General features: G+C 40.3%; 1 protein-coding gene across 5 annotated transcripts in view; it reads right to left on the bottom strand.

Annotated features, from left to right (window-relative positions):
* The window catches only part of HYDIN (HYDIN axonemal central pair apparatus protein), a 386,960-nt gene that overhangs the window by 162,372 nt on the left and 209,347 nt on the right, over positions 1-15,241 (bottom strand). For all 5 annotated transcript variants that reach the window (XM_045076288.1, XM_045076287.1, XM_045076290.1 and 2 more), the window contains one exon: positions 2,624-2,862. In XM_045076288.1, coding sequence (XP_044932223.1) covers positions 2,624-2,862 — 239 coding nt within the window. The remainder of the gene's footprint in view (positions 1-2,623; positions 2,863-15,241) is intronic.

Here is a 15,241-nt window from a genome sequence, read left to right as displayed (position 1 = left end):
CCAATATTTATAGCAGCAATGGCCACGATCGCCAATGTGGAAAGAACCAAGATGCCCTTCAACGGACAAATGGATAAGGAAGATGTGGTCCATATACGCTATGGAGTATTAGCCTCCATCAGAAAGGACGAATACCCAACTTTTGTAACAACATGGACGGGACTGGAAGAGATTATGCTGTGTGAAATAAGTCAAGCAGAGAGAGTCAATTATCATATGGCTTCACTTATTTGTGGAGCATAACAAATAGCATGGAGGACTTGGGGAGTTAGAGAGGAGAAGGGAATTGGGGGAAATTGGAAGGGGAGGTGAACCATGAGAGACTATGGACTCTGAAAAACAATCTGAGGGTTTTGAAGGGGCGGGGGATGGGAGGTTGGGGGAACCAGGTGGTGGGTATTATAGAGGGCATGGATTGCAAGGAGCACTGGGTGTGGTGCAAAAATAAAGAATACTGTTATGCTGAAAATAAATAAAAAAAATTAATCACTCAAAAAAAAAATCCTAGAAAAATAAAAATAAAATAAAATAACTGATTTATAAGCTTACTTAAGTTTTTTTTCCCCCCAGGGAGAAAACTCATCTCAGAATGGAGGACTTTTTTATTTTTAAAATTTTATCAGGCTTTGAGACTTCATCCCCTCTGTTTCTCATTACAAATAGCATCATATCTAATAAGTAAGTTGAAGCATCAGATAAATAATGAGTATTTGCCAGCTGTCAGATGTAACCATATCTATCTAATTATGTGTCCATAGAGCGTGTTTACTACAGTAGCTTGACTTCATGGTTAAGTCCAGGCTTTAGGGAAATAATAAATAATACAAACTATTTATAAAGTAGGCAGTGTCTCTGTCACTTGTACATGGTAGGTGTATCTTTCATCCTCACAGCAACCCAGTAATAATATCTTCTCCCATCTTATAGGTAAAGAAATAGAAGCTCTGAAAATTTAAGGGCGTTGCCCCAATATACGCAACCAGAAGAGGCGCTATATGGGTTTTTCTTCAGACAATTACGTTCAAAAAGTTGGCCAACTGTTTCTGTAAAGAGATGAATAATAAATACTTCAGACTTTGTAGGCCATGTGGTCTGTCATGACAACTCAACTCTCCATTGTAGTGTGAAAGGGGCCCCAGAAAATGTCTGTGTAGGAATGGGCACGGCTGTGTGCCAGTAAGACTGCATTTACAGGAGCAGGCAGTGGGCTGCTGTTTGCGCACCCCTGTTTTTGATGCTTCTCCTGGAGGTGGCTGGCATCATGATTTTATGGTGAAAAGAGTAACAGCAGGGTTTGTCCAGAGGAGAAATTGGCAGCTAAAAGCTGCTGTTTGCTTCTGCATTCATAGACAGCTATTAGCTAACCCTCCATTTCTAGGCAAGTGTCAGAAAATCCTCGGGGGCTATCTGACACTATTTGGAGACTAAGGAGAACATGTAATTAAGTCTGGCATGCAGTGTATTGTTTTCTATAATTATATTTGAGTGCACTTAACAAGAAATTTGGAAATAGAAGCATGGTATGCAATGACAAAATGCCCTAGCTTATGGCCACTAGATGGGTGGAGAGGAGTATTTTTATACCTAGTTGACACAAAAACTGTAATTGGATGCTTCTCTCAAAACATGTGCAATTCAACGATCTGACTCGCCTGTTACTTCATGCCTATTGGTTAATGTAGTTTCAATCAAGTGTCCTGTGTTGTAGATGGAGCAGAGGAAAAGGGGTGTGGATGGGCTTTTGGGGAGGGCCCCTAACTGATTTTTGTCAGGTACATCCTCTATAAGTATAGCGTGTCCATCTTGGTTTCAAGGCCTGTTACACCAGCCAGGAGATCTGTTCACAGTATTGCCACAGACAGGCCAGATTCAGCTGGCCCCCAAGAGTCCACTAGCAGCAGCCATGTGACTTCTCTGGGGAGCCTTGAATAAACCCCCACATATATCCTCCCCTGTTAAATACCAGAAAAATTACCAGCCTTGTAATAACTGATAATATACATTTTTAATCTTCCAAGTTATACTCTACTCAGGTCACTACCGAGTTGCGTCTGTGTTTTCTACATTCATGGAGAGGAATTAGCAGTGCATCAGAATTGAAGAGGAGACATCAGGGTTGAGATTCTAAATTTGTCACAAAGAAGCCACTATATGTTTGAGAGAAAAACGAACTTCCAGAATTCTCTTCTCTAGTGTGGAGGGATACAGCCTAGAGAACTCCACTCCGCTGTGCCTAGGAAATGTCTTCTGGCAGATAATGTACCCATTTGGAGGGAGATTAAAGACAGGAAAAGGGAGGGGAGGCTAAAGACGCTAGTTCTATTTACTTAAAATAGTTTTTCAGGGTGCCTGGGCGGCTTTATGGGTTAAGCCTCTGCCTTTGGCTCAGGTCATAATCTCAGGGTCCTGGGATTGAGTCCTGCATCGGGGTCTCTGTTCAGCGTGGAGCCTGCTTCCCCCTTTCTCTTTCTCTGCCTGCCTCTCTGCCTACTTGTGATCTCTCTCTGTCAAATAAATAAATAAAATCTTTAAAAAGAAATAAAAGTTTTTCAAGGTAGAGGAGATGCTCAGCTAATGCAACATCTCTAGTGTCTGTAAGAATCAACCCAGGAAGTCTCCCTACCTAAAATGTGCTCCCAAATTGAGTTCTGGAGCAAAGGGCTTATCTGAGACAATGGTGGAACCAACTCCAGAAGCCTGGACAGGAATCCGGTAAGTGTTGCTATTTTCTACGTCCAAGACGACCGTGTCTTTGAATGTCAGGATGTCATTCACGTTGGCCGTCAGCGTCAGCTGAAGATCGGTTTCCGGGGGAACCATGCCCTCACTGGGTTCAACCGTCCACAGGGACTTTTTGTGTGCCTGCAACACAAGACTACAAGTTAACAGTGAAGATATTCTTGGCTTTTCATTCTGTTCATGTCGAATGGCTTCAAATGGCTGGCACTGCACATCAGAGACAAACATTATTTTTTTGAATCAAAGCAGCTGGGTGTTTGTTGGCTTTTCTTTTTTTCAGAAAGCAATCTGATTCTGAAGAGCAAACCTACAATTCCACTTTTGAATGCTCTGTGAAGGTTCTTTATATCTCTTTCTCAGGATGACAGTCCAGTTCTCTAACAAGCTTATCATTTTTTTAAAATTTATTTATTTATTTATTTGACAGACAGAGATCACAAGTAGGCAGAGAGGCAGGCAGAGAGAGAGAGAGAGAGAGAGAGGAGGAAGCAGGCTCCCTGCTGAGCAGAGAGCCCGATGCGGGACTTGATCCCAGGACCCTGAGATCATGACCTGAGCCGAAGGCATCAGCTTAACCCACTGAGCCACCCAGGCACCCTCTAACAAGCTTATATTAATGATCTGCCTTAGTCTCCAAATTCTGAGATACCAATAGAAGGTACAGCATCTTTCCTGGAATCTGTAATTTTTAAGACAAATGTTTTTCAAGGGCAAAGTTTCTATGATGTTATAGTGAGGATGAACAACTTTCATTAATGAACACAATACAGGAAGTTTTGATATATATTATTTCATAATCAATGGAATTTCATTTGCTAATGTTTCAAACTCATTTTGAAATAAATGACAGGACTCATTAATAGAGTTGAGAGTGATGCCCACCAATCTATTTCCATTAACCACTTAGAATCTCATAGCTCACTCTTTCCTCCCTAAGGTCTTTGGCCAAATGATACCTCTCAACGAAATCTACTCTGCCTATCACATTTTAAATTGCAAACCTTCCCCCCAGTACTCCTGATCCCCTTTGCCCTGTTCACTTTTTTCCCCCTGGATCTCAGATTTTGGAAGGTGAAGAATTTACTCCATCAGAACACAGAAATGGACGCATAACTTGGTATTTCAACTCCTATGGGGAATTGTAGGCCTGGGGTTCATACCTGTCTGCTGTTAGGAAAAATGGAAGTGCAGCTTCAAGAAAAAATAAGAAAGTTCTAGACCAGATCATCTCAGCTGTTGGCCCTTATTCCCAAAATAGTGGTCTTGGAGCATTCTACATAGTTTTGCTCACTTATGAGACTCAGCTTACAAATAAAACATAAATCAATGCCATTTTTTCCTTCTTTTATCAAAAAGCAAAAGCCTTTCAGAAGAAGGTTCTGTCCTGTTATAGCCATTTATTTTCCTCCTCTAGCCAGTAGCACAGGTCAATCCTCTGTTCACAACGAAGATAGGGTGTCACCAGCTTAAGTGCTATTTCGAGTCGGGGGACATTAGTTTTCAATGGATGCGTACCATTTGTGTCCTGATTCCTGCTGACACAGGTTGGCTACTCTGGAAAGAAGATATGAAGTTGTTCTCAAGGGCTGAATTGGAGAGCTTTCTTTTCGATGAAGCTTATTAATCAATGTTTGGCATAAAAACAAGCAGCAAAGTATACCATAGAGCTCACGAACAAGGCACATTAAAATGCCAACTGCTAAGGTACTGGACTATTCTTCTCCAAAGTCAAGCTTTAAACTGCTCTAACACCCTTGTGTCTCTTTGCTCTTTGACTTTTAGGGATGTCCTTTGCTACTAGGAAGGACTTGGCATATGTGATATTTTCTGTAATTAGATGGCAGTTCTGATGGGAGAAGGAACGGATGAATGATGATCATCATAGCTATGGGGGACATTGCACAACCTTTCAAAACCCCAATAGAGTAAGATGAAGGACATGGGTTAGGCAGAAGGGCTCTGAAGGAAAGGGATGTGGGTTCGAGTCCCAGCGCCACTGCTTTCCAACCACTGGATCTTGGGCATGTTACTTAGCCATGCCCGGGCTCAGTGTTCTCATCTGGAGCTTGTGACACCAGCTGCACCCTCCCCTCGGTGCTGACCGTGGTGATGCTTCAGCGAGGTTTGGCATGTGAGACTTGGAGCAGCGTCTGACAGGGTAAGTCCTCACAAATGACGTCATTGTCATCATTTCACCAAAATATGAAATGCTCCACATGACACATGATTATAGGCTCGCTGTATTTGCCAAAAATAATAGATTACAAAACTGAGGAAACAAAGAGGGATGCTAAGGAAGCACATGACAGACACTACCCTTGCCAGAAGAGAAACAGCATGTGAGTGTCTGTGGAAGGCAGAGTTGTAAGGTGGCCCCCAAGGTGTCTGTGTCCTGGTGTACAGGTATCTTTTCCCAGTTATTTAATCGAACATGAATCTAGGTGCTATGAAGGGATTTTGGAGATAGCGTTAAGGTCCCACGTCCACTGATTTTAAGATGGGGAGATTATCCTTAGTGGATCCGATGAGCCCTTCAAAGGGATTGGGCTCACTCTGGAGGACAGTATGGTGATTCCTCAAAAAGTTAAAAATAGAACTATGCTACAACCCAGCAATTGCACTATTAGGTGTTTATCCAAAGGATACAAACAGTGATTTGAAAGGGCACGTGCACCCCAATGTTTATAGCAGCAATGTCCACAATAGCCAAACTGTGGAAAGAGCCCAGATGTCCATCAACAGATGAATGGATAAAGATGTAGTGCGCGCACACACGCGCACACACACACACACACACACACACACGGAGTACTACTCAACCTTCAAAAAGAATGAAATCTTGGCATTTGCAATGATGTGGATGGAACTAGAGGGTATTATGCTAAGTGAAATAAGTCCATCAGAGAAGGACAAATACATGATTTCATTCATATGTGGAATTTAAGAAACAAAGCAGATGGACATGGGGGAAGGGAAGGAAAAAGAAGATGAAAACAGAGAGGGAGACAAACCACAAGAGGCTCTTAACTATAGGAAACATACTAAGGGTTGCTGGAGGAGAGGTGGGTGGGGGGAGGAGGTGACTGGGTGAGGGGCATTAAGGAGGGCACCGGGTGTGACGAACCCTGGGTGTTACATGCCGCTGATGAATCACTGAATTACCTCTGAAACAAGCAAAACAGAACAAAAAAGGTGGGGAGATTACCCTTAGTGGATGAGATGAGCCCTTAGGGTTTCACATATTTGTTCCAAAAATGATAAACATGAGCTTTCCGAAGCCTCCATCTAAACTTCAGCAATCGCTGTCTCTGGTTCTGGTTTTTTCCGAGAATCGGGGGTAAAAAGGCTGAGTCCTTAGAGCAGCCCGTGAACAACACATACAGAAGGTTAGTACATGCGCGCCCACGGGACTGTGAGACATGGAAGGGTGATGGTCTTCTGAGATTCAGAATTCCATGCCTGCTGGTGCTGAGTGTGACACCCTGACATTTCACGTGTCTGAAGATAACGTCTGCTTTTTACCTGATAATAGTGCATCAGCGCACTTCTGAGGCAGCGCTCAGCTCCCAAGGTAATACAGTCATGTTTCCTCATGGTGTTTTTAATACTTGCCATGAAAGGTGGAAGTGAGTGCTATTGTTTGCACATGTCATCTCAACAATAAATGAGTGGGAATGTACTTAGGCAGACCTCCTCTTCCATGGTGCAAATGACCGTGGAGCTTGAAGAGAATGCTGTGGGCTTTCTCCAAAATGACTTGTTTGCCAGTTAAAATCTGCAAGAATGTCCTTCCATGGAATGAGAAGGCACAAATAACAACAGGAACCACTGTGCAGAGCTAGGGATTTCTTTGGATTAATGCGATTATCTCAGCAGACGATCAATTCTTTGTGGAATAATGACAATGAACAGTCACAGAGGCCTCTCTCTTTTTCCGTCTGCTAAATGCTATCTCGACTCATTTGATTCTCTTCCCTGAAGTGAGTCACTTTGCTACTTAAAATAATTAACTGAGAATTAGGAGATGAAGTGTGAAAGAAACGGTGCTGGGGCTTTATAAGAGAGCCAGGGAAGGGTAATGTTTACAGGAGTGGGCTCTGAAGTCACATGACTTGGTGGTCGACTATGGACTCTGCCATTTGTAGCCACGTGATCCAGGACTAATTAAAAAATCCATTTCAGTTTCCTCATTGTTAAATGTGCTGTTTGAAGATGAAATAAAATAGGTGCCAAGCATCCAGCATTTTGTCTACCATAGAGTAAAAGCTCAATAAATGGAGGGTATTATTAACATTATCTATCAAAACTTCACATCCAGTTCCCTTTCCTGCTGGTGTCCTCCCCAGTCTTCAGTAGTGACAGGGTTCTTTCTCCCAGGCCTGACCCTGCGCCTCTCCTGCTGAAGATACTGGAAGGCTCTCCAAGGTCTGGACCAATGGTGTCGAATCCTTTATTCCCTTCGAGAATGCGATGGAAACCCACCACAGAAAATGTAAACACACACACACACACACACACACTTTACATATAATTTCTAGGGTTCATGGTGGATATTTGCCACTTACTCCATGTGCAACATGGCAGCCTATAAACAAGACTGGAATACCAGACAGAAGCCTTTGGTCTGGAGAATCTGTCCCCAGTTCTTCATAAGAGGGCCCCAGTGCACTTGTCCAGGCTTCCTTCCTAGGCACTGTCAATTTTCAACATGCACCCCCGGCTTCTGCCCTACCAGCTCACCCATCATTCCCAAAGGTACCGAACGTCATCACTGCATTTAACCACGCTAGTCTCGGGGATCGCACACCCCCTTTCTTGGTCTTCCGCCTCCTCCTTCCAGTCTCCACTCAAATGTTTCATGTATGAACACTTTAAGTTTTATAGAAGAATTAATCCCTTCCTCCCTGTGGGTACATATCATAACACAGTGCACCGTAAGACTGGATTGGTTGTGTATTCATTTCCTCTTCTGAGATTGTAAACCCTTCAAAGAAAGAGACCATCCTGTGTGTTTTGATGCCTCTCACTTCAGTTAGCACAGCACCAGGCATGAGGAAGGTGTTCAAAAAAATTTTTTTTGTCAATAAATACATGAAAATACTCAGCCCTACCAGGAAGCCCAAGAAGCACTTACAATAAGACTTTTTTTTTTTTTCTCCATCTGCCAGATTTGGCAAAAATAAACCAAATGCTGGCAAGGGTCTGGGAGACAGTGACATGCTTCAGCACTGCTGGGGGCAGGATGTAAATTGGTATAAATTTTCTAGGAGATAATTTCACAAGATATGTCAAGTCTTTTAGTGATGTTCATGCCAAAGGATCATTTCTAGAAGCTCAGTTTAAGGAAACGGTGAGGAATGCGATTGGCAATGAGGACACGAGCATTGTTTACGGTGGTGAAAAACTGGAAACAATTTATCAGTAGGGGATTAATGAATCAACTGTGGTGGATCCAAGAGATGAAATAAAATCAGTCACTGAAATGATCTGAACAGGAATATTCCTTAATGATTCATATTGAACTTGACTATACTTCATTGCTGAGTGAAAATAGCTGGTAATGAAGTACTGTTATCCAATGGGAGGGGTTAGAAATACACAAACATATACACACACAGTGATGTTTCAGAAGATATACACTGAAAATTTAAGAGTGATTATATGCTTGGTGGCAGCATGAGTGGTTTTTTTCTTTTTCCATTTGTTCTACAAGGATAATGTCAATTGCATGGTAAGAAGACATGCATTTGTATTTATTGAAGAAAGAACCTGTCCTAAAAGGATATGGGCACTCTCTTTAGCGCCCATGTAATTTTAACTTTGTTTGCTCTCTTGATTCCATTTCATTCTCAATTTCTTTATTTCTTAGAAGTTTTTCTTTGTAAGTAAATAATACAGGTATACAGCGTAAAACTCAAATGAGTATAAGGGTCAAGAATCTCTCTCTCTCTCCTGTCTGTTGATGGACACTAGCTGCCATCCCGAGAGGCAACCACTGTTGGTGGTTTTCTGCATATCTTTCCAGAGATTCTTTATGACTTAAAAAAAAAAAAAAAAGCCCATTTACATATATACTATGTTTTCTTACTCAAATGGTAATAGCTTAATACTTTCCTGAAGCAAGATTTAAATTTTCAAATTTTTATGAAATGTACACATACGAATAATTTGCAAAGTCATATGGTTCTAAGAAAATGTTTCTAGCTTTCCCTCCTGTTGTTCTACTCTCTAACAGCTTCTCAATTTTATTTTTCAATTCTTTTATCAAAATTTTCCCTTATGTGACTGTATTTTTAACTTCTATGACAATTTTATTGCTCCTTTAAAAAATATATCACCCTGCTCTTATTCATGGAAAAAAAAAAGTCATCTTTTATTTTCCTGAGATTACTAATGACCATTTTAAGCTTTCTTCTCACTGTATTGCCTTTGTCTCTTCCAGGTTCTCAACCTCATGTTTTCTGGTTCCCTGCTGCTACATTACAGGCTTTCTTTTCTTTTCTTTTCTTTTCTTTCTTTCTTTTTTTTTTTTTTTTTAATATTTTATTTATTTATTTGACAGAGAGAGAGAGAGAGATCACAAGCAGGGAGAGAGGCAGGCAGAGAGAGAGGGGGAAGCAGGCTCCTTGCTGAGCAGGGAGCCCGATGCGGGGCTCGATCCTAGGACCCTGAGATCATGACTGGAGCTGAAGGCAGAGGCTTAATCCACTGAGGCACCCAGGTGCCCCTATAGGCTTTCTTGACGCAGCTTCATTCAGTCCTTGTGAAGCACTAAAACTGTATGCGCTCAAGCAAGGGCCACCAGATATTTTAAATGCCCAACTATCAGTTTATTTCTGCCTTTCCTTGAAGTTAGTGAAACTGCCCAGAGAATATTCCAATCTGCTGATCATGTGCTGGGGATTAAGGGAGAAGGGGGCCTTTCAGAATGAAAACTTGCTAGTAGTTCTCTTATTTTCACAATGGTAGCCTGCCCTCAGCAGTGCCTGAGAGTCAGCAGCCAGTTTACTATTATTCTTTTTCAAATAAATGGTCTTTGTGTCTCTGGTTTTAAGCAGTTTTACTATAATGTGTCTAGATGTGGTTGTCTTTCTATTTATCTTGCTTTATGTTTATAATCTTTTTTTAAAATTTATTTTTTATTTTCAGCATAACAGTATTCATTATTTTTGCACCACACCCAGTACTCCATGCAATCCATGCCCTCTATAATACCCACCACCTGGTTTCCCCAACCTCCCACCCCACGCCCCTTCAAACCCCTCAGATTGTTTTTCAGAGTCCATAGACTCTCATGATTCACCTCCCCTTCCAATTTCCCCCAACTCCCTTCTCCTCTCTAACTCCCCATGTCCTCCATGCTATTTGTTATGCTCCACAAATAAGTGAAACCATATGATAATTGATTCTCTCTGCTTGACTTATTTCACTCAGCATAATCTCTTCCAGTCCCGTCCATGTTGCTACAAAAGTTGGGTATTCGTCCTTTCTGATGGAGGCATAATACTCCATAGTGTATATGGACCACATCTTCCTTATCCATTCGTCCACTGAAGAGCATCTTGGTTCTTTCCACATTGGCGATCGTGGCCATTGCTGCTATAAACATTGGGGTACAGATGGCCCTTCTTTTCACTACATCTGTATCTTTGGGGTAAATACCCAGTAGTGCAATGGCAGGGTCATAGGGAAGCTCTATTTTTAATTTTGAGGAATCTCCACACTGTTCTCCAAAGAGGCTTCACCAACTTGCATTCCCACCAACAGTGTAAGAGGGTTCCCCTTTCTCCACATCCTCTCCAACACATGTTGTTTCCTGTCTTGCTAATTTTGGCCATTCTAACTGGTGTAAGGTGATATCTCAATGTAGCTTTAATTTGAATCTCCTTGATGGCTAGTGATGACAAACATTTTTTCATGTCTGATAGCCATTTGTATGTCTTCATTGGAGAAGTGTCTGTCCATATCTTCTGCCCATTTTTGGATATGATTGTCTGTTTTGTGTGTGTTGAGTTTTTTCATCCTTTTATTCCTTTCCCTTTTCATTTTGGGTGGTTTCTTCTGACATATCTCCCACTTCCACAATTCTCTCTTCATCTGTTCTAATAATCAGTTAAGCCCATCCACCGAGTCCCTAATTCCAATTGTATTTTTCAGGTCATCAGTTCCATTTGTTCTCTTCTATACTTTCTTTAGTTTTACCAAAATTTTAAATCTTGCCTTTTAGTTCCTTGAGCACATTAAGCATATCGTAGTTTTCTGTTCAGTAGTCTTATCTCCTTGTATGCCTGGTTACTTTTAAATTAACTGTTAGACTTTGCATATCAAAACTGTAGATACACAAAATATTTAAAGCTTAGAATAATGTTTTCTTCCTTTGGTGAGAGTAATATATATTTGCTTCTGGGAAAGATGTGGGGAGAACTAACAATTCTAGATGTTCTTTGTCCAGGCAGAGATTAAAATAATTTGAAATGAGGGTCTGTGTTAGTTTACTTTTGTTCCCAGGGTGTAACTTTGTCAGAGTACTAACCAAAAGTCTGAAAGTTTCACCAAGTCCAATCTTCTCCAATGTTTTTCTCTCTAGCAAGTCCATATTTCAATTTTTATCTTCACAGACCTGTGAATTTTCTGAATGCTCTTTTTAGTTTTTCAACTTCTGTAGGGATTCCATAGGAAAAAGTCACAAATGTTGAGCATATATTTCTTGGTTTCCTTTTTCTTTTTGTTTGTCACTGGCTTTGGTACTTTTAAACTCACAGTTTTTCATAATTTTGTCCAGATTTTCTCCTTGTTCTTAAAGGGAAGTAGTTTGGCATAGTAGATTGAATAAGAAGTGGTTGGTCACTGGTCTGCTAAAAGTTCTTAGAGGTCAAATAATTGCCCTAACTTTTGATTTCCCCATTTGTGGGGGAAAAAGTCTGCAGGAATTTTAAGGCCAGCTGAGTTTGGATGCATGAGGGAGGCAGGTATATGTAATTTACATCGCTTGTAAGTAATATGTACCACAATCTTTTCAGGTTACTAGGATGTATCTTTAAACAAGGACTGTAATGTCCTTTCTGAAAGTCACTGCCTTCTTGAAACTCAGTGAACGCTGTCAGATCAAACACAAAGCATGAAGATAGTTAACTAAAAGGAAAGAGGACAGCTCCTAAGCATGTAGACATGAGTTACACAAATTTCAGGGAGCATCTGTACAAATAAATGAAAAAAATAAGCTCCAAGGAGATAGAGAATCAGAAAGCTATTGAACTTGAAATTTCTAAATACTAACCTATTTTCTAATAAACCTCTTTTCTTTGATGTGGAAGAACATATATGCACTCATTAATACAAATATTTTCTACTTTATAAGAAGGCTTCACTGTCAAAAATTTAGAGAAACAAGTGAAAAGTGAGGAAAAAGGCAGCTTTAGAGCTCCCATTTCACAGATCTCTATACTATATGGATCAGTTTGTTTGAAATCTTAGGGCCTCTCTGAATGTGCCTTATTTATTTCTCTTTCTTATCTAGGAAAATAAAATAAAGGACCTTAAGGTATAGTGTCATAAAGATTTAAGTCTTTCCACAAGTCATTTCACCTAGATCTTTTTGGCTGTCAACATTAATAATCAAAGCTAGCATTTATTGAATGCCAAATGCTTATCTTTCACCAGGCACTTCCTAGATATATTATCATGTTTAATCTTCTAGATGCCATTATTAGTTCCATTTAAAGGAAAGGGGTCAATCTCAGAAAGGTTAAATAACTTTCCCAGAGTTTGAACATGTAGAATTAGGACTCCATTCCAGATCTGCCTGACTATAACATCCTTACTCTTGATAGTATGGAATACTACTTCAACACTCATATATTAAACAACTCTTTGTTGAGTGACTACCATATGTTAGACAACTGTGTGTGACACATGACTATGCCACCCTCTGAGAATGTTGCCCTTCCCTCTTAGACACATCCTAATTTAATGTACTAACATTCCATGGGGGGATTTTTTTTCTTCAAAAGTATGAAACTTAATGCTGCATACAACAATTTAATTACAGATGTTTCTAAAAAAGACCCAAGTGCCATCCTATGAAGAGCTCTCCCATGTCATTTATGCTCCTCCAGTTTCTGTCTTTTTTGCTTATGACAGGGAAGAGGAAATGGGCCTAAGAAAGAGTATGATTTTCTTCCTGAAAAACATTATATAATCTTGACATATGTTTGTTGGTGCTCTTATACTATTAATAAACCTTTACACTATACTACTTATCACTTCTTGTTTTTTTTCATTATATAAAAGTGTTTTTTCATTTTATACTAGCTTATTATTGAATATGACTGCTCTCCATGTACAGTCAGAATAAGTTTTTTTTTTTAAGATTTTATTTATTTATTTGACAGAGAGAGATCACAAGTAGGCAGAGAGGCAGGCAGAGAGAGAGAGAGGAGGAAGCAGGCTCCCTGCCAAGCAGAGAACCTGATCTGGGACTTGATCCCAGGACCCTGAGATCATGACCTGAGCCGAAGGCAGAGGCTTAACCCACTGAGCCACCCAGGTGCCCCAGAATGAATTATTTTGTTGATAATGACAATGACAGCCATCCCTTAAAAGTGACATGAGCTGGTATCTTAGTCAGTTAAGGCTGCTGTAACATAGACTGGGTGGTTTATAAACAAGAGAAACTTATTTCTCATAGTTTTGAAGGGTGGAAGTCAGATCAGAGCATCAAAATGGTCAGGTCCTGGTGAGAACCCTCCTCCAGGTTATAGACAGCCATTATTTTCATTGTATCTTCACATGATGGAAAGGGTGGAGTTCTCTGGGGTCTCTTTTTTGAGGGTGCCAACCCCATTCATAAAGACTCCACCTTCATGACCTAATTACCTCCCCAACCCCTAACCTACTTATACCATCATATTGGGGGTTATGATTTCAACATATGAATTCTGGAGGGATACAAACATTTAGTCCACAATGATTGAGTACATGATGCTGCTGGCAATGGAGAAGAAGTTATAAATTTTTATGGAGGAGGGAAAGTAGAATTTGGAAAGAAAAATACATCTGATCAATATAAATGAAGTTTTCCTTAATCTCCCTCTGTGGTGACCAGCATTAACTGTAAAACTGAATAATAAATAAGTAGAAAAAAACAATTTGCTAAAGTTAATTAAGAGCTGGAACAGGCAGAATAAAGATGGAAAGTCTTGCAAATCATGCAAGAAACCCATATATTTTTCTTTTGTTTTCTAGATACCCTGTATCCAGAAATACCCTGTTCATTTGACAAATGAACAAAACCTCGGCCTTTCATTTTGGCTTTAGCATACATTCAAACTACTCATATTCAATCAGGAGAGCTGCCCTTATAAATTCAGGAAAGGTGCTGACCCATCATGTTACCTAGTATTCAATCAATAGCTTTCCTTTTTACAGTGTGGTTTATAATCAGTATGACCTACTATTGTCTTCTGGGTTTCACATTTAGCTTTGACAAAGTAAAAGAAGTCTCAAGTGAGAGTCAGGGTAAGAGGCTCACAGCTCTCTGTCAAGTACAATCCTTTGCTTCTGTAAGTTTCTTGATATTTATTTTTGTCCTTTGTATTCTCTAGTCCCTGAATAAGTCCTTTGGAATGGTTCTCAGGAAAAGTACAATTCATTTTGGAATGGCTATGACATTCATGTGTTAAAGAAAAGATGCCAGGGCACCTGGGTGGCTCAGTGGGTTAAGCCTCTGCCTTTGGCTCAGGTCGTGATCCCAGGGTCCTGGGATCGAGCCCCACATTGGGCTCTCTGCTCAGCAGGGAGCCTGCTTCCCTTCCTCTTTCTCTGCCTGCCTCTTTGCCTACTTGTGATCTCTGTCTGTCAAATAAATAAATAAAATCTTTAAAAAAAATAAAGAAAAGATGCCCATCATGATAAACTAGAACCTTATCCTCTTATTTACCTATTCTTGTCAATTTATTTTTATAGATTTCTCATAACTAAAGCAAAGATATAAGAAAATTCTGCTCCCTTATACCAAATGAAGACAAAATTCACCACCCTTTTGTAAGTACTCACTATAAAAATTAGTATAGAGAACTGACTATAAATCAATGTTTGAAACACAACCTTCACTCTAGAAAAAAACTCTAGAAAAAAGAGATACAGTTTTGAAACAAGGAAGAACCAGGCATAGTTATACTCCAAAACAAGACTAACATTGTGTGGAACAGAAGCAATAAGAGGGTCCTGAAGCCACAGATCTTCTGGGCTGTATGTCCTAAAATCAAAAAGGAAACTCGAGGGACAAAAAGAAAGCCAAAAAGATTTTGCAGGAAGTAAGGGATAAGAGCTAGAGTTCCCAGCCAAGAGCGCGTCCCTGAATTTGAAAGAAGGCTGAGCAAAGCTGTGATGTTCTCAAGGCAATAGACACACAGTTGTGCCAGTGGTGGTGGTGAAGTAGACTGTCATGTAGACAGGTCCTACGTCAAGCCATTGTCAAGTATAATGACTGAATCTGATTTTT

This window comes from Mustela putorius, unplaced genomic scaffold (genome assembly GCF_011764305.1).
Source record: "Mustela putorius furo isolate JIRA1106 unplaced genomic scaffold, ASM1176430v1.1 tig00000174_pilon_pilon_pilon, whole genome shotgun sequence".
Lineage (NCBI taxonomy): Eukaryota > Metazoa > Chordata > Mammalia > Carnivora > Mustelidae > Mustela > Mustela putorius.
This window is presented reverse-complemented; position numbering and strand designations above follow the sequence as displayed.